General features: G+C 35.8%; 8 protein-coding genes across 9 annotated transcripts; 7 read left to right on the forward strand and 1 right to left on the reverse strand.

Annotated features, from left to right (window-relative positions):
- Positions 1-36: 36 nt before the first annotated feature.
- On the forward strand, positions 37-1,333 carry LOC106360799 (60S ribosomal protein L35a-2). The gene is made up of 5 exons (XM_013800466.3): positions 37-164; positions 264-299; positions 653-881; positions 973-1,015; positions 1,132-1,333. The coding sequence occupies exons 1-4, from the start codon at positions 136-138 to the stop codon at positions 1,012-1,014; spliced, it is 336 nt and encodes a 111-aa protein (XP_013655920.1). The 5' UTR covers positions 37-135; the 3' UTR covers position 1,015; positions 1,132-1,333.
- Positions 1,334-1,646: 313 nt separating this feature from the next.
- Positions 1,647-3,672, forward strand: LOC106360800 (LIM domain-containing protein WLIM2b). The gene is made up of 7 exons (XM_013800467.3): positions 1,647-1,816; positions 1,899-1,950; positions 2,154-2,326; positions 2,459-2,558; positions 2,662-2,699; positions 2,791-2,880; positions 3,236-3,672. Exons 3-7 carry the CDS (start codon positions 2,189-2,191, stop codon positions 3,473-3,475), a joined length of 606 nt encoding a protein of 201 aa, XP_013655921.1. The 5' UTR covers positions 1,647-1,816; positions 1,899-1,950; positions 2,154-2,188; the 3' UTR covers positions 3,476-3,672.
- Positions 3,673-4,012: 340 nt separating this feature from the next.
- On the forward strand, positions 4,013-5,713 carry LOC106359632 (glucan endo-1,3-beta-glucosidase 2; the record flags this gene model as incomplete). The annotated part of the gene is made up of 2 exons (XM_013799296.3): positions 4,013-5,270; positions 5,520-5,713. A coding segment is annotated over one exon (1,251 nt), but the record flags the coding sequence as incomplete, so codon positions are not given.
- A 998-nt stretch (positions 5,714-6,711) lies between these two features.
- LOC106358838 (putative uncharacterized protein DDB_G0286915) lies at positions 6,712-7,026 on the forward strand. The gene has a single exon (XM_013798634.1). The coding sequence runs from the start codon at positions 6,712-6,714 to the stop codon at positions 7,024-7,026; it is 315 nt and encodes a 104-aa protein (XP_013654088.1).
- A 1,538-nt stretch (positions 7,027-8,564) lies between these two features.
- Positions 8,565-10,783, forward strand: LOC106360801 (sedoheptulose-1,7-bisphosphatase, chloroplastic). 2 transcript variants are annotated; one of them, XM_013800468.3, is made up of 7 exons: positions 8,565-8,920; positions 9,043-9,168; positions 9,265-9,450; positions 9,542-9,845; positions 9,932-10,032; positions 10,109-10,180; positions 10,366-10,783. In XM_013800468.3, exons 1-7 carry the CDS (start codon positions 8,804-8,806, stop codon positions 10,642-10,644), a joined length of 1,185 nt encoding a protein of 394 aa, XP_013655922.1. In that variant the 5' UTR covers positions 8,565-8,803; the 3' UTR covers positions 10,645-10,783. The 2 variants fall into 2 exon arrangements, with proteins under 2 accessions (XP_013655922.1, XP_048620638.1); XM_048764681.1 differs by lacking the exon at positions 10,109-10,180 and having other exon boundaries at positions 8,634-8,920.
- A 5,351-nt stretch (positions 10,784-16,134) lies between these two features.
- Positions 16,135-17,110, forward strand: LOC106359633. Its single transcript, XM_048764682.1, has one exon. The coding sequence runs from the start codon at positions 16,353-16,355 to the stop codon at positions 16,965-16,967; it is 615 nt and encodes a 204-aa protein (XP_048620639.1). The 5' UTR covers positions 16,135-16,352; the 3' UTR covers positions 16,968-17,110.
- Positions 17,111-18,507: 1,397 nt separating this feature from the next.
- Positions 18,508-20,455, forward strand: LOC106360803 (glycosylinositol phosphorylceramide mannosyl transferase 1). Its single transcript, XM_013800472.3, has 6 exons — positions 18,508-18,742; positions 18,837-19,036; positions 19,126-19,522; positions 19,707-19,870; positions 19,950-20,020; positions 20,102-20,455. Exons 2-6 carry the CDS (start codon positions 18,837-18,839, stop codon positions 20,260-20,262), a joined length of 993 nt encoding a protein of 330 aa, XP_013655926.1. The 5' UTR covers positions 18,508-18,742; the 3' UTR covers positions 20,263-20,455.
- Positions 20,375-21,925, reverse strand: LOC106360802 (nematode resistance protein-like HSPRO1). Its single transcript, XM_013800471.3, has one exon. It carries the CDS (start codon positions 21,761-21,763, stop codon positions 20,486-20,488), a length of 1,278 nt encoding a protein of 425 aa, XP_013655925.2. The 5' UTR covers positions 21,764-21,925; the 3' UTR covers positions 20,375-20,485.

A 21,925-nucleotide genomic window follows, 5' to 3' on the forward strand; every position in this document is an offset into this window, starting at 1 on the left:
CATCGTAGTGCGCTTATTTATGAATCCACATGTATATAATGTTTGACCTAATAATCTCGAAGCTAGGGTTCTTCTCTGTAATTCGCTCGCCGGCATAAAAGAGGAGGAAGAAGACACCCAGCATCAGGAGTGAAAATGAAGGGACGCCAAGGAGAGAGAGTTAGGTAATTAGCGTTTCGGACATGAACAGACTTGTCTCTGTTTCAAATGCAGTTCTTATTCGACTGATCAAACCTGTGTGTTTGCTGGTTTTTTCTTTGCAGATTGTATGTTCGAGGAACTGTCCTCGGCTACAAGAGGTACTTGCGATGTCCCTCTTGCCCATTGTGTTTCATAACTTGATGTTGCATCTGTGGTGGGAGATTGTAGACTAGTGTTTAAGTTTTTTTTGGGACATGATCATTGCTTGTACTAGTTGTGGTCTTGTTAGCTACATAACTTGCTCATATGATGCCTTTATGTGCTTTATCATAGTCTTTCTTTTCGCCTACTTTGTTACGGTTGCGCCTTTTGTTTTTTTGATTCTAGCTGATGCATGCAGCTGTTTGCAGTCCATTGAAGTTATAAGCAATTGTTTGAAGGTCTTGTTTGATCATAGAGAGAGAGAGAGAGAATTATAAGCTTTGTTATTAATTATTAAGTGAATTTTCAGGTCGAAGTCAAACCAATACCCCAACACTTCTCTCATCCAGATTGAAGGTGTGAACACTACAGAGGAGGTTAATTGGTACAAGGGAAAGCGTATGGCTTACATCTACAAGGCAAAGACAAAGAAGAACGGTTCCCACTACCGTTGCATCTGGGGCAAAGTCACTCGGCCTCATGGTAACAGCGGTGTTGTCCGTGCCAAGTTCACTTCAAACCTACCACCAAAGTCTATGGTAAGTTCATTTCTTTTAAACATTTCTTTAATGTGATGTTTGCTCAAGTTTGTGGCTCATCATTTGTTTTCTGTTGTGTTACTACTTTCAGGGAGCTAGAGTCAGAGTGTTCATGTACCCCAGCAACATATGAGGTAAATACTATTACCATGGGAGAGATTAGTTTAGATTATAGGCATTTTTGTTTTATTCCATGATTTTGTATCCTATGTTCTCTGGATTTGATCCTGATTTGGTTCCATTACTGCAGGAGAGTAGATTCAGGACCTGTGTTTCATTTCACAAGTATCAGAAGGAAGCCCCCTTTATCATTGCTCAAAAGCTATAGTTTATCCTTTTATTCACATTTTGTCGTTAAATCCTCTGTCGGTTTCGTTCATCTCTAGACGAAATAAAACATTATTTTTGATGGAATTCGAGCAGAAAAGAAATTATCCAAATGAGTTCTTTAATTGTTTTTTCTACTAGGATTCCATTTGCAACAGGCGCTCACTAGTCGTCGCATATTTTGTGTAACGATAGAGCGTGTTACACTTTCTTTTTGGTAAAACTCATCATAACTGTGGTAAAAGGAAAGTGCAGGATCTAATAACAAATACCTAAAAATCATTTATATTTGTTAGATAATTTTTAATTTTGAATAAACAACAGTTATAGTTTTCATCTACCTAATTTTGGAACTTTTAGAAAATGGAACATAGTCCAGGAGAATAAACAGGTAATTAATCACTTTATTTGGTAAAAATACAGTAAGATTAGTTGTTACATTCTCTAATTTAAAAAAAAAGAAAGGAGATTAGACAAAAGCCAAAGTGGAACCCCACTGTCTCCTCCGGCAAATAGAATCCATAAAAAGGCGAGATTTTTCACCCCAATCTCCGATCTTTTATTCTTCTTCATCGCTTTGTTCTTCATCACACAGATCCTCCATTCTCGTAAGATTACGCAAAAGCTCTCTTCTTTTACTATGTTTGACTTTTGCCTTCTCTCAATCTTTTTGGTATGTTTTTTTTGCAGCTTTCGTTCCTTGGGAGGATCAGATCTTGGAAGGTCCTCAGCTCAAGGAAAGGTAAAAGATCCATCCTTTATACCAATTCCTCTAAAAGGGTTTTACGATCTCATTCTATGGAGATCGATGATGTCATACACAAGCATATGTTTCAGTGATCAAACGGATCGGTTTTGATTTTGAGCATTTGAAAGTATCTGTGTTTAGAATGATGGGTCTTGTTATCTTACGTCATTGTTTATGGGTTTTGAATATTTTTAAAGGAGAAGGGGAAAGTAAAGGGATAGACTTTTGAAGGATGTCTTCATTCACGGGAACTCAGCAGAAGTGCAAGGCCTGCGAGAAGACGGTGTACCCTGTGGAGCTTCTCTCTGCTGATGGTGTTAGCTATCACAAGTCTTGCTTCAAATGCTCTCACTGCAAATCCAGGCTTCAGGTATCTTCTTCACTTTCCATCTCTGTGTTGCTGCTTTTGGCTGCAGGATCGAGTTTACAAAATGATCCGTTGTGTCAATAAGCAGATATTGATAAAGTGAATGTGATTTTTTTTTTTTTTTGTTAAATTCAGCTGAGCAGATATTCATCAATGGAAGGTGTGTTGTACTGTAAGCCTCATTATGAGCAGCTCTTCAAGGAGTCTGGTAGCTTCACCAAGAACTTTCAGTCCCGTATGTACTAGTCTTCTTCTTCCTGTTTAGTGCTTTCCATCTAATTTCCCTTATTGTTGAGGACATACTATTAATATGTTTTACTGCTTTTCCTTCCGCACAGCTGTTAAACCTGCGGCTGAGAAATCAAGTCCTGAGCTGGTAATTGTTTCTTTATCTGGTTTTGACTGTAAGCTCAAGATACATTGAAGTTTTTTCTTATATCGTCTTCTTCTTCTTCGTTTGCTCTCAGACGAGGACCCCTAGCCGAGTTGCCGGTATGTTCTCAGGCACACAAGAAAAATGCGCCACTTGCAGTAAAACTGTGTATCCTATCGAAAAGGTTAATATTCAATCTCTTCCCTCTTGCACTTTCCATTAGCTTAACCTTAGAATCACCTTTATGTCCTCTATGCATCTGTATTACGATACTTTACAGTAAAACATAGTTTAATCTTTTGCGAGAATCCTCCTATGCTTTCTCTTACGTGTTGAGATCAAGTCCTAAATCCCGTTAATTACTAGAAACTTGCAAGGAACATAATGTTTTATTAAACAGATGCATAGACCCTGGAAACATTGATTCTTGTTGCTTTTGTTTGCGCATGTGCTTGGTTCTCTTAGCACCACCTTAGAAGGCCTTAATCTTCTTTCTTGGTGAAATATTGACAACATGACTCTTTGGTCACAAACTGCAGGTAACAGTGGAGAGCCAGACGTATCACAAGTCCTGCTTCAAATGCTCACATGGAGGCTGCCCCATCTCGCCATCAAACTACGCAGCACTTGAAGGAATCCTCTACTGCAAGCACCATTTCGCTCAGCTTTTCAAGGAAAAGGGAAGCTACAACCACTTGATCAAATCTGCTTCCATCAAACGCTCTGCGGCTGCTGCAGTCGCTGCTGGTACACCTGCAGCCGCCGTTCCTGAATCTTAATAAACTCAATAATCATCTCTCCTCTCTAGTCTAAAATTGAAAACTCAATGCCAAACTGATTCAGTTTGTTTTTCGCTTTTGTGTCTTTGCGTGTGAGTGTGTGTAATCTATCTCTTTGTTTTCATTGTTGTCTCCCTAAAAAGCTTGTTTGTTGTCATAACTTTGGTATCTATATATAAAAAACTGAGACTTTCCTTTTTCAGAAACTTCAGTTCAAGATAGGCCGCGGAAGTTAGACATTTTATACAAAATTGTTGATTAGTCAGGCGCCTAAACCGATATTTAGAACGGTTATTCTAAAAGTCTTTTAGTTTAGGCTTTGATTAGTTTAGGCGTAGATCGACTTTTATAACACTAGTCTCGAACTTTATTGTCACTAAATAATCCATCGTTGTGCCTAAGTAGAAAGCCTCTGAATCAATGAGAGGGTTTAGATTCTATCGTATGACTTTTGGTCAAACATCTACGATAGAAGACACGTGTACTCCCGTCAACGTAGTAAGTCTATAGTATCAAATATAGACTGCAGCACACTGAATCTCTAACTCCTCTAACAGAATCCTCCCGCCAATTCTCACACAACTTCTTCTTCTTCTTCAACCGCTCGTCTCCTTCTCTCTCTCTCTCTTCCAAGAAAGTAAGCGAGTGAAGAAAATGAACTCCGTCGCGTTTTATCTCCTCCTCCTCCTTATCTCCGTCGCTACCCCGCCGATCACCACCGCCACGACGATCGGAGTCACCTACTCAACACCACCGTCAATCTCCACCTCCGCCGCTCTCTCCCCGGACAGAATCGCCTCGCAAGTCGTCTCCATGAAAATCCCGGCGGTTAGACTCCTCGACTCGAGCCCCTCGATGATCCGCGCCTTCGCCTACACCAACGTCTCCGTCTTCCTCTCCGTCCCCAACCCCCTCGTCCCCCTCCTCGCCTCGAACCGCTCCCTCGCGATGCGCTGGTGCTACCGCCACGTCCTCCCTTTCTACCCACGCACGAAGATCACGATCATCTCCGTCGGAAACGACGTCGTCTCCTACTCCCCCGACGTCTCCCCGTTCCTCCTCCGAGCGATGCAGAACGTCCACCTCTCCCTCGCCGATTTGAGGATCTACAAGATCTCCGTCTCCACGACGTTCTCGTTCTTCAACGTCGTCCCCACGGCTTTCCCTCCTTCCTCCGCGCAGTTCCAAGAGCCTACCGGAGAAGTCATCATCCGCCCGATCTTGCAGTTCTTGGAAAGAACCAACTCCTCTTTCTTGATCAACCTCTTCCCTTACAACATGTACCGCTCGAGCTTCTCGATTCCGATAGGTTTCGCTCTGTTCGAAGAAGGTCCTTTCAACTTCAGAGACGATCTCACCACGGGGGTGAGGTACCGTAACTTGTTCGATATGATGGTTGACGCTGTGATTAGCTCGATGGCTGTGATGGGACACGAGAATCTTCCGGTGATTGTTGCGGAGACTGGGTGGCCTAGCTCCGGGATTGATGCTGGTGAAGTTGATGCGACGTTGCTGTATAGCGAGATGTTCTTGAAAGCTTTGTTGGCGCATTTGAGAAGTGGAGGTGGTACGCCGTTGAGGAAGGAAGGTGTTGCGGAGGTTTATGTCTTTGAGCTTGTGGAGAAGGAAGCTAAGCAAGGGATCAGGAACTGGGGGCTTTTGCATCATAACATGACTAGCAAGTATAGCTTTGAGTTCTCAGATGGTGGTGGAGGGAAAGGAGGAAGATTTATGGAGGTTTTGGTTGGGTTCTTTGTGGAGGTAGTGATGCTTTGTCTGTTGATGTAGACGAGAGGTACTTACTATCTCTGATGCTCTGTTTTGGTTCTTTTGGAATTGGATCATCTTGAGTGGCTTAGGTTCAGATAGCATAGTGCTATGTTTTGCAGAAACTATTAGGGTAATTGTTTGTTGTGTTTGAGTATCGATATGAACAAAGATGAAACCTTTTGATTTTGGATTAGTTAGTCAGGGAATTTCAGTTTGATATTGTGGCAATTCTGTGTGTATCTTTTTTACTAATCCTGAGATTGATCAATGGCAGATAAATATGCTCACATCAAAACCAGTGAAGTTGCAGCACACCAAGATTCATTTGACAGAGCAACCATGTCTTGTATTCTTAGCTTGAAATGGTAAGAGTGTGTTTTCTGCGGTTTTACTTTTTCAGTATACTTCTGCCAATAAACATTGTCTTTGTTATATGAACTTTACAGAGAATTAAAAAAAAAAAAAGTTTACTCATATGGACCAATGGAATTGAATCCTTTGGATGCAGTATAGCTCTTTTGCCTCATATATAACATATTGTGGATATTCATTGCTATAGTTATTTGGAATCCTCATAGATACATAGCCACACCACTTTAGGTATGCAACCAAAAAAATAAGCTTGGACACTTCTAACTCATTTTGTTTGCTTAAGGAGAGAGCTTGGAAACTTGCAACTTTATTTGTGTTTCCACCACTCCTGTGGCTTTGTTTCGGCCAGGTTGCTTTGTCGTTTCAAAATTTTACTTTCAGTTACTTTCAAACGAATTCAAGTTTATAAGCCGTCTAGCTACATATATTTGAGACACCTTGCAAAATGAAATTAACCAATATTAGTCTGCCCCTGAAGCTAAACTATAGTCAAAATTAACCCAAGTTAATGGTAATTTGAAAGGATAAATTAAAATTAAATCTATACAGAACCAACTCAGTAACAGTAGTCAGATCAATGGTTCTTACAGTCTTGATGGATTTGCTGTATTGGAAACTGAGGAGGATTTTTCTTGATCATTAATTGGCGCATAGTAACGCGTTTCAAATAAAAAATCATGCGGTATAGTAAAACTTTCAAAGTCCACATTTGGGAGAGATGTTAGAGCATACTTTGTGTGCTGTTGATTTTGTTCTCCATTGCTTAGAACGATTCAAACGTTGAAAGAAAAACGAGTAAAACATAACATTATTCAGTCTGCAAGGAACACGTGTTTTTTTCGGAAAATTCGCCAGAATAGTTCTTGAAAGTTCTCCAACTTAAAATTTTTTTTTTGGATCAAACTCCTACTTAAATTATAATAATAAAATTCAAAGATAAGACATTGACCGGATGAAATTCATATAAATAGAGATGTATAGATAAGCAACGCAAACACATATTGTTCTTCTTCTTTTCTTTTTTTGAATAAACATATTGTTCTTTTTGGTTAGTGATAAACAACAAAATGGCAATGTGCAAATCAATTAAACCAATGGCTCAGATGTTGCTATTACTACTAGCGATTCATATGCATATTCTAACCGTTGGTTCAACCACCGAGACCTCTGCCTCATTCGCTAAACATAGTTCCGTCACCGTAAATAAACCGTCTTCTAAGATCGATTTTATAGTTTGGCGGCGAGAGCTAAGAGGTGGAGGAGGAGGAGGAGGAGGAGGTCGTGGTGGTGGAGGCGGTGGAAGGAGTGGTACCGGCGGTACAAGCAGCGGTAACTGCCTCAAGCACTATGGTCTGTCCAAAAGCCTATTATTCATCGGTATATTAAGCTATTTGCTTGGTGTATGGTAGAAAGTTTTAAAAGGTCATTTAACTTTTTAAGAAAAACTAAATAATGTATAAAGATGTTGATTATGTGGTTTGGTGACACTGATGCTTGATTTGTAATACTCTTTTCCATCGTATGGTTTCTATATTATGTAATAATACAGTTGAAAATCTATAAATTAATACTCGATAAATTAATAATTTTTATAAATTAATAATTTTTATAAATTAATAAATTTTGCCGGTTCCAACTTAGACCGGTTCAAAATTTGATACAAATCGATAAAATAATAAGATAATATTTTTTTAGAAAATTTTATGTAAATATATGGTTCCATTAAAATTATAAATTTATAATTTATATGTATACATAATTTATATAAATAAGCACCTATTATTATATTGTTTGTTTTATATTCACAATGAAATTATTTTTATATTTTCTTAACACTTCATATATTTTTGATGATATGTAGTAATATTATATCTAAAACACATTGAAGTTCTATGCAATATATATTATATACAACAAATAATATAATAAAACTAATATAAATTTAAAAAGTAACAATTAATGTCTATACACTAAAATAAAATATTTTTCTTATCTTAGAATAAATATATTTTAAAATAAAAAAATCTAAATAAAGAAACTTTTGTAAATTATTTTCTCTATAAATTAATAAAATTTCAAAGTCTTAACATTATTAATTTATAGAGATTTCATTGTATATTGTGCGTCATAGGCAAACGTTTGCGTGTGTTATTTTTTTCTTCAATATTCGTTATATTGCATTTATTAATTTAAAGTTTTATGAGTCTTGGCTTCTAATACTTTGAATAGGCCAAATGCTGTAAATGCAGAACCTCTGAATATGATGTTTATGATTGATTTTGGTAAAGGAAAACATTGTGACTTTGTATGAATGTTATCATGGGTTCTAGCCGGTTCAAGACGTTGTACAAAAAAAAACAATCCGGTTCAGGACGATTGACCTATTATTCGGTTCATTTTCATAAAATATTTGAATATCTAGTCTGTTTGGAAGCTAAGCCCGGCCAAGTCTTGAAAGGTCACACATATCATTACCAATTTTTTTATCCTATTTTTGTGTTTAATAGCGGACGAAACCTTAGTTTGATTTCTTCTTAACGGTTATTTAGAAAACCATGTGGATCAAATCCGCAACGTATGCAGTATGCACATTTTCACATTAGTTCAAACGGTATATAAAATATGTAAAGGTCGTCTGTAATAGAAATAACTCAAATAAGATCAGCAAACATTTGTTAAATATTTTAACATCTCTCCTGTCTTTCTATTACATTATATCTAAAACAATAATAGTTATATCAATAAATCAGAGTGGCGCAGCGGAAGCGTGGTGGGCCCATAACCCACAGGTCCCAGGATCGAAACCTGGCTCTGATAGTTCAACTTTTTTTTAATTTCTCGGTTAAGGATATAACCGAACCGAAATCTAGCGTAATTAGACCGTACCGGCCTTTATGATATAATCTCAAAATGATAAAAAGGACCATAACCACACAATAAATGAATGATGGCAAATCAAAGCCTCAGCGAATCTCTTTGCATCACTCTCTCTCATTCCCCAATTGTCTATCACCAGAGCCATAACCATATCTTCTCATACTGCCACGTGTCAGTCTCAGCGTTAACCATCCTTTATCTTCTGCAAGACAACTTGAGTTTGGTTTCTTGTCTCCACCATTATCCTCTGTATACAGAGCTCTCTGCTTCTTCTTCCTCTTTGATCAACCTCTTCAGAAAACATTATCAATGGAGACTAGCGTCACGTGCTACTCACGTGGGGTCCTCCTCCCACGCGTTTCTTCTCAGCGTTCCCCTTCATTGGTTACTCCTCCTTCTTCCTTCTCCACATCATCCAGCTTCAAGGTTAGTATCCTCTACAATTATACATATGACTTGACTTGAGTTCACACACACACGTGTGAGTACAGTGGAGAATGTGTTCACTGCTAGACTAGTGAGTGTGACATCTTATTTTATACGAGCAGGGTCTGAAGTCAAGCTCAATCTTTGGAGATTCACTCAGAGTAGCACCAAGATCGCAGTTGAAAGCCACCAAGCCCAAGAGCAATGGTGCTTCATCTGTGACCAAATGTGAAATTGGTCAAAGCTTGGTAACAAAAAGACTCAAATCTTTATTTCAAATCTTGTGATGATGATACAATCTTTGAGTGAATGTTTCTTACTTTTGAGTGCGTGTGTGTGTATAGGAAGAGTTTTTGACACAAGCAACTCCAGACAAGGGATTGAGAACTTTGCTGATGTGTATGGGAGAAGCATTGAGGACAATAGCTTTCAAAGTCAGGACAGCTTCTTGCGGTGGAACAGCTTGTGTTAACTCCTTTGGTGATGAACAACTCGCTGTCGATATGCTCGCCGATAAGCTTCTCTTTGAGGTTTGTTTCACTACAGTTTCAGTAACTTGTTTCACAAGTTTCGTTCTCGGAAATAATCATTAGGTTTTGGTTTCTGTGTTTGGTTTTACAGGCTTTGCAATACTCGCATGTGTGTAAGTACGCGTGCTCAGAAGAAGTACCTGAGCTTCAAGACATGGGAGGTCCAGTGGAAGGCGGGTTTAGCGTGGCGTTTGATCCATTGGATGGTTCGAGCATTGTGGATACAAACTTCACTGTGGGAACTATCTTTGGGGTTTGGCCTGGTGACAAGTTAACCGGAGTCACGGGAGGAGATCAAGTGGCTGCAGCCATGGGAATCTATGGTCCAAGAACCACTTATGTTTTGGCTGTTAAAGGGTTTCCAGGAACTCATGAGTTCTTACTTCTTGATGAAGGTACTCCTCTGCTTTTGTGTCTAATCTAGGGTTTAAAAAGATTCACTCTTTTGTAGCTTTAGACTAAAGGTTAAAATGTTTCTCAGGGAAATGGCAGCATGTTAAGGAGACAACAGAGATTAATGAAGGGAAGATGTTCTCACCAGGAAACTTGAGAGCCACGTTTGACAACTCCGAATACAGCAAGGTTCTTGCTTTTTGTTCTGCTTTAATCTAATCACTAATCTATACAAATCTCTGAATGTTTTTCTTGTGAAAACCAGCTGATTGATTACTACGTGAAAGAGAAGTACACACTTCGATACACAGGAGGAATGGTTCCTGACGTTAACCAGGTTTGTTCCTTTTTGCCACTTAATACAGGCACATCCGGATGAAACATTCGGTTTAGTCACTACATGGCTTCCAAATTGTAATTTTTTTAAAAAATTAGTTAATTTAAAAATATTTATGACCCCTTAATCTAATATCCTGGCTGCAAAGAACTTGAGTTAAACACTTCATATGTTATGGCATGTAGATTATTGTGAAGGAGAAAGGAATATTCACGAACGTGACTTCGCCTACGGCTAAGGCAAAGTTGAGGTTGTTGTTCGAAGTGGCTCCTCTTGGCCTGCTCGTTGAGAATGCTGGTGGGTTCAGCAGTGATGGATACAACTCTGTGCTTGACAAGACCATCGTCAACCTCGACGATAGAACTCAAGTTGCTTATGGCTCAAAGAACGAGATCATCCGTTTCGAAGAAACCCTTTATGGAACATCAAGACTCAAGAATGTTCCCATTGGAGTTACTGCTTAGAACATCATTTAAAATAAAAACTGAAAGCATGTTTTTTCTCCCAAAAAAAAGAATGTTTATTTTTCCATAAAACGGATAATGTATGTACTTTTGTTATTGGGTTATATGAGAAGCAACAAAACTATTGCCATTGTTTTAACCCATGTTCTAAAAATCGGCCGCCTAGCCGCCTAGGCGGCCGCCTGGGCGCTACGCGTCACTTTTCCGCACCGATTTATGCCAAATCGGTTAAAAAAATTGGATATCCGATTTTTTCCGCCTAGACCGCCTAAATGACCGCCTAGCCGCCTAGACAGCCGCCTAATCTACTTTTTTATTATTTTTTTATTTTTAATAATATTTTTATTTATTTATTTGATCTAAAATTTTATAAATATCATTTATATTCACAATTTTGATGAAAATTACACTATATTAAGTTTATATCTTCTATTTGTGTGTTTTATACAATTTTAAACATAAAAATGTATTAATGGTATACACAATTAAAGATTAACATGTTTTATAACATAGTAAACAATCTAAAAATTCTGCCCCGCATAATTTCCGATTAATCCCCGATTTTCTCTTCAGGCGCTAGGCCCAACCCGACCGCCCGACTAGCGCCTAGCGCGTTCCTGGTGTTTACCTCATAAGTCATAGCCATCTATGCATAAAGATATTATAAAATGAAAAAGATCAAAATTAGTCACATCTAAATTAAAATTATATAATGGACTCTTCAAAAAAACCTCTTTTGCATGTGACGTTTTATAATGTCTACATCTACAATTTTCAAATGTTTTTTAAATATTTTGAACTCAGATATATATTTAAAGTTTATAATTTCAAGTTCATGTTATTATACTACTAATTAAATTTGCAATTTTATCAGCCCAATTAATTTTTATAAATTCCTCAATATATTAACAGAATTGTCAATTTAGTGATTTTTATCTTTCGGTCTTTCACCTTTCAAAACATATAATATAATTGTTTGATGTTTTATTGTAAATTTATCTAATTCAGATCTTAAAAGAGAAATTAAACTAAGAACCAACTTACATTACTTTACAAATAACCCAAGTATTTTATTTGTAATCATAAGACTCCAGCCTTTACAAAGTACAAAGTCGCATATTTAATCCATTAATATTACAGAAATAATATTAATTGCATGAACATATTTTATTTCCTCTAGTAAACAGAGTTACAAAGTTCAAAAAATTAATTGTAAACATAATCATTAAGCTATTATTGGTAACTTGTAAATCTGATTTTTCATTTCAAATACGACATTAAGTGTTTGACCAAATGCATATAGTCAGGTCATGCATTTACTCCGGTAACTATAGTCATTTCATTAATCCATAATATATTATACATCTACCAATGACATATATTGTAATTGTTATGTTGTTCGATTAAAAAGAAGCATGAGGAAGCAAGTGGTGATGACACTTTGTCAATAATGGCAAACTTGTAAATATGGTGCAAAATAAATGTTATTTTCTTAAAATGTTTCCCCGTTAATAAGTGAAGGATAGCAAATAAAGCTAATTTTAACTTTACCTATTTTCGTATCTTTGCATGTGTCATACATATACAAATAATTAAAAACCATTAAGCAATTATGAATATTTTACATTACAAAAAAAATCGTAATTATTTTAAAATAATATCTGCATGGATATACAAATCAAAGTCTAGTTATATTCCATGTTCTAAAAATCGGCCGCCTAGCCGCCTAGCCGCCTAGGCGGTCGCCTGGGCGCTACGCGTCACTCTTCTGCCCCAATTTATGCCAAATCGATTTAAAAAATTGGATATCCGATTTTCTCCGCATAGACCGCCTAAATGACCGCCTAGGCGGCCGCCTAATCTATTTTTTATTATTATTTTATTTTAATAATATTTTTATTTATTTATTTGATCTAAAATTTTATAAATATCATTTATATTCATAATTTTGATGAAAATTACACTATATTAAGTTTATATCTTCTATTTGTGTGTTTTATACAATTTTAAACATAAAATGTATTAATGTTATACACAATTAAAGATTAAAATGTTTTATAACATAATAAACAATCTAAAAATTCCGTCCCGCATAATTTCTGATTAATCCCCGATTTTCTCTTTAGGCGCTAGGCCCAACCCGACCGCCCGACTAGCGCCTAGCATGTTCCCGAACAGGGGTTTTAACTAGGTAAGAAATCGTGCAATATGGCGTAGAAGCTCATTTTATAAAATAAAAATATATCACATATATAATTACTTTTGGTGAAATACATGAATTACAAAATTATGTTGCATGCAGCCATATTTCTTTATTAATATTACTAAAAATCTATGTTTTCTTTTTAGGTTAGTTGTAATGAAATTACAAAGTTGTTAATACCAGATAAAATATACTATGTCTTATTATCCGTTTAGTCAAGGTATTTAGAAATTTTGAAAACAACTGAATATTTGAAACTAATTAGAAAGTAAACACATTCTAACATAATCATTTACTAAATTAGTAAGGTAACTTATAACGACAATGTGGAACATCGTATTCCAGCGGTTAAGGTTTAAAGGTTTCTACATCCAGGTCTAGAGTTTGAATATCAGGCTATGCAATTTCTTACAAATTCCACATTATATGAGGTCCATGCTTCAATTCTTGGAGAAAGCGATTTATTAAAAAATTATGTAGATTACGTAAGAAAGGCTTACAAGGGATCTTCAACATGGTGCAAGTAAATCCGGTCAGGTGTGGATCTTCATATGACGGCTCATGTGATGAAGTTAGGCGTAGATCCTCATAAAGCAGGTAGTATTGTCGGTTGTTGAATCTTCAATGTAATATTTTTATAATTGTAATATATCATAATAAATCAGCGTTAAAAAAAACTTATAACGACAACTCGAATATTCATGATGTATTTGAAACCATGTAAAACTTATGTGGTTAAAAACATGATTACCTATTAATTGTAAGAGATCTTATTCCTTAACATATTTTTCTTAACATATCACATACATATTGTTCTTTTTCTTATTCTTTATTTGTATCTTTTTTTAATAAAAGAAAGTCATTTCAAAGAATTACATACTTACAAATTAATAAGGAAGTTTTGGTACAACAATACTCATTTATACAATTACCTTGAATTTCTGGGAGAGTGCTTATCAAACACCAACTTTATTATATTAAACTAACACAATAATTAAATTAAATCATTTAGATTGATAAATTATAGATTTACTTTTTTCAAATCATTAATGGCTTTTATTGGATCTTTAAATATTATTTTGAACTTGAGGTGATATTGAGATATAAATACTCTAGAATTCTATCGGTTTCTCAATCAAATTCTTCATGGTTAAGATACAAGGATAACAAATAGAGTTGTCCATATTGATATGTGTTTTTCAAAGATCTTTGAAAATCATTTAACAACAAATATCTCCCTCTTCTAATCTATTGTGATTGTTGTGATTTGTCAATGTTCACAACTCTTCATATAGATGACTAGATGACTAAAGATTGCAAGGATTGATAAACCAGACATTGCAATGGTTACCTAAGGGTTAACACCAAAAGTAGAAATGGTTTATCACCTTATACTACAGTCATCAACAGTTGCAATTATTCATCACCAAAGATTGTATTGGTTCTTCACTAAAAATTATATTCACCTATAGTTGCAATGTTTCATTTAATTATTTACAACTGTTCCACCTAAAATTACAATGATTCACTTAAATGGTTGCAAAGTTTCACTTAAATTGCTAACAATCGTCTCTCATTTTCGTGTAATCAGTGGTTCACTAAATAAATAGCACATATATCAAACTCATGCATAAACAAAAATGTTTTAACCAATGCAATTTTTAAGATGAAAAACATATATTTAAACATTTTGACAACATTTAACCTCATACAGTTAATATGATGAAAAACAAATTGTTAGGATGAAAAGACATATTTTTAGATGTTTTGAATTTTTTTTTTTAAAAACCAATGCAATTTTTAGGATGAAAAACACATCTAGAATGATAAGATTTTTGCATACATAAAAACATAACTATAAACATTTTGAAAACCGCTTATAAACTAATGCAGTTTTTATAATGAACAAACACATACTTAGTCTGATACGAATGATAATTTATAGAATGATAAAACATATCTTTAGACATTTAAAACATCTAAAAATCAATTCATTTTAAGGATGCAAATATACATCATTATGAAGGACGTTTTAAAAATATCTTGGAAAAGTATAATTTTTTTGATGAAAAGACACATTCTAAATCATTTCCACACATTAAAAATACAGGGAGAATCTAGAATTAATTATACTTGCTACACTAAGAAATTCAATCAATAACTATCTATTATCTCATGTGATTTTATCTTAGAAAATACACATAATATCAAAGTGTGCATTACATTTTTAAGATAAAAATATACATCACTATGAAAGTATACATCTTTAGGCACTTTGATAACTTCTTTTTAAAATATGCAATTTTTAAGATGAAAAGACATATCCTTATACATATTAACAACTTCTTTTAAATCAATGCAACTCTTAATATGAAAAGACACATTGTTAAGATGAAAAATTCTCTCTAATATTTATAATCACCAAAGAAGAAAAATCTTTCATATTCTTTGTAATTTGTTTTCAAGTACCGGTTGAGGAAAACTTCTATGAAGAGAACAATCCGAGGAGAAAAATGGTAATTAAATACAGAGGCATAGTTTTTTCTTCAACTACAATGTTCAAATAAAGAAGATGAAAAACAATAGAGTATGGCAAATTGTCTCAAGATGTTTGCTAGTAAAATGATAAAACTTCATTGTGGATGCAGCACATCTTAGAAAGTGATACAAAATATGTTATTCAACATAAATAATATTATTATTGATTTGTTAACATCAATATAATAAAATTGATACAAAACTATATCAATTTACATCATTTCAAATAGTTGACACAAAATATAAATTAACATCAATTATTTAACTGATGTCTTTATTAATTTTGATTACCATCGCTTTAAAAACTATTTGCATCAACAAAAAAAGATGTTAGTTAGATGGAAATTAAAATAAATAAAAATTGCAATATAACAAATCAATATATCAACTAAAATCCCTAAAATGTATCTTTTCCCACGTTTTTTTCTTTACTTTTTGATTAAATCTCTCATTTTTCACATCTTTTTGATATAAACATACATTCATATGATGGCAAGACACATCTAAAAAAAATTCACAAATATTTGTAATAATTACATAATGAAAAAAATAAAATTTCACATTAATTGAGATTCTAAATATATTTTTTATGATGAAAAGATACTTGTAAACATTTTTTCATAACCTGGAAGCTGGAGAAATGAAAAATGGAAATGTAAAAAAAATAAAAAAAAAGGAAAGAAAATTTTATTTAGAGCTATGTTGTTGATGTTATGCAATTTTAAACGCTTTTGTGGTATTTTAAGTTTTCTCCAAAATATAATATTTAATATTAATAAATTGGGATTCAAATAAATTCAAGTAAGATCAAAATATGAGTTGGGCCAAAACTGCGAGAAGCCCATTTAAATCCAAATAAACTTTTAAAATTACAACTCCTCGTTGACCTCCCTTCTTCTTCTTCTACCTCCAACACAGGAGAGCTTCAATCGATGAGATCAGTGCAGATAAAAGTAGAAGAAAAACGATGAGGAGACTTCTCATCAAGAAGAATCCAGTGTTCTTCCTTTTTCTCCTCATCACTACTTCTTCCTTGACTATTCTCATCTTCTCTTTACTTCGATTACCGGAATCACCTCCGATCATCTTCACCGGGAAACTTAGAGCCGATCTCTCCGACGAACTTGGATTCTTCGGGAATATGATGGTCGAAATGCTCCCCGAAGATCTGGTTTTCACTGCCTTCGTACCCTCAGAGAACGCATTCAATCGAGATCTGGGGATGACGAAACCCAACAACACAAGGGAATCAAAACCACTTGAAGACGAAGAAAACACATACGCCGTCGTATCGAGGATCTTGGGTTTCGCTGTGGTTCCGTATAGAGTGGATGAAGTAGACATAGGGAAAGACGAAACGGCGTCGTATGAGTCGTTGAGTGGTTTCACATTGAAGATTTGGAGGAAGAGTAGAAATAGTGGTGGGCTTGTGGTGAATGGCGTGGAGACGGAGAAGATGGGGTTGAAGAGAGGGAAGATAATGGTTCATATCATGGATGGTGTGATAATGGATTCTGATTTCGCACAGTCCGTTGCTTCTTCTGATACTACTCCACAAGATGAAGAAGAACCTGAGCCATAGAGACGAGTAAGCAAGTATAGAAACAATCCATTGGAATTTGTTGCTAAAATAGGAAAGGATACACAATTTGTTTAGACCTGTTATGATCTGAAAAAAGAAACTTGTATTGACAATAGACAGTGACGTTTTAATCTTTGCAACCAGCTCCAATAACCAATATAATACACTAGTTAAGAACATAGTCTGACTATAGAGATTTACTCAACTCACCTGATTTGGTAATTTAGCAGTTTTGGACGAAACTAACATTACGTGTTACGTGTAGTGTCGGATTCGGTTAGATTATTGGTTAGAATTAGAACTTTACGATAACTCAGAAAAAAGTTGTTTACTAGTTTTGAAATAAATCTTAAACTAGCTAATACGTCTTCTTCTATTTTCCAATTAATTTAGCATCAGCTTAAACTCAGAGGTTGATTATTTCTAGTTTTTATAATAGTTTTTGGTTTTTGTTTTTCCAAAAACCAATTTTCACCCAATCAAGCTTTTTGAAAAATGGTTTTCCTAAAATCTAGGGAAACTAGTTTTTTAAATAACTATCAATTTCTAAACAAAAACCAAAAACCAGCTTTTCCTAGTTTTCATGCCAAAAAGTTTTTTTACATTTATGCATTATTACAAATTGACTTACGTAAGGCATTTTGGTACTATGGAAAAAACGTAAGACACTTTACCTAAGGCATTTTTGATTGCTAATAATAATTCATGAGCACATCTATATAATACTTAAGGCGCACGTAAGGCATATTACATATTCTTATTATAACACAGTTTAGTTTTAATAAAATTATAACAATATTTGAATAATATTTGATGAAATAATAAACTGATGGTCACATTTTTTTTTAATATAGGAAATTACATCTATGCTAATCATAAAAAAACTTTATTGTAATAAAAATATTATAATATTTGAATGTTATTTTTATCTAATAATAAACTGATGCAAAATAAATAACTCCTATATATATAAATAAAATATATTTTTTATTTGAAGTTAGTCATCACAAAAAAAAAATATTGTTGATACATATAAGCTATATTTCCTTTTTTTGTTTTACTTAGTATTACCTAGGACTAGGACTAGTATATTTTCTTTCTTTTACTCTTAATAATATTTTCATTTTATTATTTTTAAAAGCAAAAATCAAAAACCAAAAACTAAAATCTAAAATCACCATTCAAGTTTTTCAAAAAACTAAAATCTACTGCAAAATCAAAAACCAAAAACTAAAAACAAAAAGCTAAAAACCAAAAACTAAAAACCAAAAACCAAAAACCAAAAACCAAAATCTAAAAACCAATAAAACAATCATCACCTCAGTATTTTTTTTTTTTAAAGCATTTTCAACTCATCTTTATAAACACAGAAATTACTATTTTTCTATATATGTTTAACAGAAAAAAATAACACTATTTTCTAAAAAAAAACATATATGAAAGTGAACTTTATTATTATTTTTTAAAACTAGCAAAATGAATTGTAAACCGTCTCACTCTCACCTTCCATAACATAAGAGAAAGACAGTTTACGACGTCAACAAGGAATCGGGAACGTCAAGAACGTGGTTAGCGAAGCTTACAGTAACGCTTAAAATCCTTACACGTGTCTATAAACTTCTCTCTTACCGTGCGCCTCGCCTCACCAGATAACTCCGTCGTCTCTAATCTGCGATAAGTCGCCGCGATGACCAAAAAGAAAAAAAAAAAAAAGAAAAACCAACAAAAAAACTCCGCCTGAGAACGAAGACTGAGTCGACTCGCTCTTCAACACGGTTTGACCTCAAACTCATCTTCCTCTTCCTCTCTAAATCATACGCATCGCATCTACTTTCTGTACGACCTCAAACTCATCTTCGTTATTTCCAGATGGGAGGAGGAGACGTCTCTAAAGAGATGGGAGCATACCGCCGCGGAGATCACAAGCTACGCAAGTTCGTAACGGCGAGGAGCACTAAGTTCCTCATACTCTCCTGCATCGCCTTCGCGTTGATCACACTCGCTTGCCGATCTTCTCGGCCTTGGTTCAACACTTCAATCGCCGTCGCGGATCAGATCTCCAGATCAAGGTCTCCTAACTGCAAATCTTACTAATTTTGGTTTAGATCTATTAATAGCAACTCTCGGATTCTTAATTAGGAAAGTAATCTCTCTTCAGGAAAGGGTATACACTGTTGATGAACACATGGAAGAGATACGATCTTTTAAAGAAGTCTGTTTCACACTACGCGTCTTGTTCTCGGCTTGACTCTATCCACATTGTGTGGAGTGAGCCTAACCCTCCTTCAGAGTCTCTCAAGGAGTATCTTCAGAAGGCTATAAAGAAGAAAGCTAGAGATGGACATGAGGTTGAGCTTAGGTTTGATATAAACAAAGAAGATAGTTTGAACAATAGGTTTAAAGATATTCAAGACTTGAAAACAGATGCTGTGTTCTCGATTGATGATGATATTATATTCCCTTGTCACACTGTGGATTTTGCTTTCAATGTTTGGGAGAGTGCTCCAGAGACTATGGTTGGGTTCGTGCCTCGTGTGCATTGGCCTGAACAATCGGTATGACCCCTTCTTTAAGAAGCTTACTTATCAAGTTGTTTGCTATGAGTACTCATCTTTGACTGATCTGGATAAGGTCTCTCACACTATTCAAGGAACTAGTATTAGTTATTAAGAACTCTGTTTTGGAATTGGCTTTCTTTTATGATCTGGTATATGATGTTTTGAACTTTAATCTCTGCAGAATGGTAAAGCTGATTACTACACCTACAGTGGATGGTGGTCTGTTTGGTGGAGTGGTACATATAGCATGGTACTCTCAAAAGCAGCTTTCTTCCACAAAAAGTACCTAAGCCTTTACACGAACGACATGCCTGCATCTATCAGAGAATTCACAACCAAGAACAGGTTCCTTGTCTTGTTTTCTTTGCATCTCTGGTTATTTGATTGAACACATTGACTAAGCATGAGATGCATCTAATAACAGGAACTGTGAAGATATTGCAATGTCATTCCTCATCGCAAATGCTACAAACGCTCCTCCTATATGGGTTAAAGGTAAATCTTCAGCGACTCTGAGGTCATATGATTCTTGGTAACCTCTGATCATGAAGAGTATATTTGGCATGATTCTTGTAGGTAAGATATATGAAATAGGTTCAACAGGAATCAGTAGCATAGGAGGGCACACAGAGAAAAGAACACACTGCGTAAACAGGTTTGTAGCAGAGTTCGGAAGAATGCCACTTGTATACACTTCAATGAAAGCCGTTGATAGTCGCAGTTTATGGTTCTGGTGATTGCTCTTTCTCTTCCACTGTGGTTACTACTGCTCTTCACTTTCTAGCCTAGTGTATGATGTACCCTATTGTAACTTTTGTAACATTACTGTGAGAAAAGAAACTCGTTTTATGCTAGTAAAAATGAGTTATATGTATATTCATACACTGATGATCGTTACATGTTTCAAAAAATTTCAATAGTGTTACAATATCTGTGGATAGTGTTTTACTTTAGTCTGTGTCAGTGTCGGGATACCAAATTGCTCCAGAACTCTCCTAGGAAAGTCTTTGCGGCGTCTAGGCTCGGGTAATACGTTGGCTCCATAAACACCTGAGTCAGCGAGTCACACGTCTCGTGATGACTCGCCGCCGTTCTATTCGCGTTAGCCTCCGCGCTTCCCATCATCGCCGCCGCTAGCTTCTGGTACCCGAAGAAGAATCTCTTGGAAGCAGACTCAACCGCCTGCATCCCCTGAAGCAAATGTATCTTCTCGTACTCAGTCTTACTCGAGTAAAGCTTCATCGCCGCCTCTTGCAACCTCGGACCTCCTGTAGGGTCCACCTCAACCTCGAGGACAGCTGGCACTTTCTGTCTGAGCTCTCTAGACATCTTGGCCATTTCCACTAACCCCTTGGACCTGAAACAAAACGCGTGGTTTTGTGATGTAGACTTGATCTTTAACTGTTTCTTGACCTTCAAGAAGTCTTCTGGATCCATAAGAATGTGTAGATCCTCTATCTCACTCAGAAGGTTCCATATTGTCTCTAGCAAGTACACGTCGGAAGACGCTTTTTCGAACTTCGCCTCGTCGATTCTTGATTCGATTCGGTTTAGGAGATTCAGTGAAACGTGAATCCAAGATTCAAGAATCTGGTGAATCGTGTAGAGCGTTTGGTTTTCTTGATTCTCGATATGATCAGCGTAAGGGTTGTTCTTGAGGCTTTGCAGCTCTTCCGGGCGGCAAACGACGTCGTATTGGAGATACGGTTTTCCTGCTAGGTTCGGTTCACCTAAACCGAGTGTATACTTACACCAACGCATTTCGTTCTCGACCGTACACAAGATCTTCTGACCAATGCTCTCCGTTGTCCGACACGTGGCTATCTCGGACAGCAGGCTCATTGAGCTCCAGCCATTGCTAACCGGTACGCATTCGTCATCGTCTTCGCAGAGTGACGCAACGATCTTTATCTGGCTTGTGACGAGCGAGTCCAAGCGTCGGGTCCACTCTTGTCGGTTGATGTATGGACGTGTGTCGGAAGCAACGGTCAAGATCAAACGGAAAGTGATCTCAAGAGCCTGAAGAGCTGGTTTGAGGACCGGCTCGGTGACCCATTGAGGAAAGCCAAGAGAGGACAAGAGGTTTCTGAGTTCCGGCAAACGGAGGTAGAGTTCGTAGGCGGCGGCGGAGGATGAGGAGGAGATGGGAGAGGAGACGGAGAGGTCAAAAGGCTCCGGAATGGTGACGTGGAGCTTCTTGGGAGATACCATCTTCCTCTCCATATCCAAATCAGCCATCTTCTTGAAATAACGAGTTGGTTTTGTGATGAATATATATATATATATTTAGCAATGGGACGATTATGCATTGTATATATAGATATTATGAGACCTCCATGTGAGAGGGAAACAGATAGGAAACAGAAAAACACGTCATTTATGTGGAAAAGTTAACAAAGA

Source organism: Brassica napus, chromosome C8 (genome assembly GCF_020379485.1).
Source record: "Brassica napus cultivar Da-Ae chromosome C8, Da-Ae, whole genome shotgun sequence".
Lineage (NCBI taxonomy): Eukaryota > Viridiplantae > Streptophyta > Magnoliopsida > Brassicales > Brassicaceae > Brassica > Brassica napus.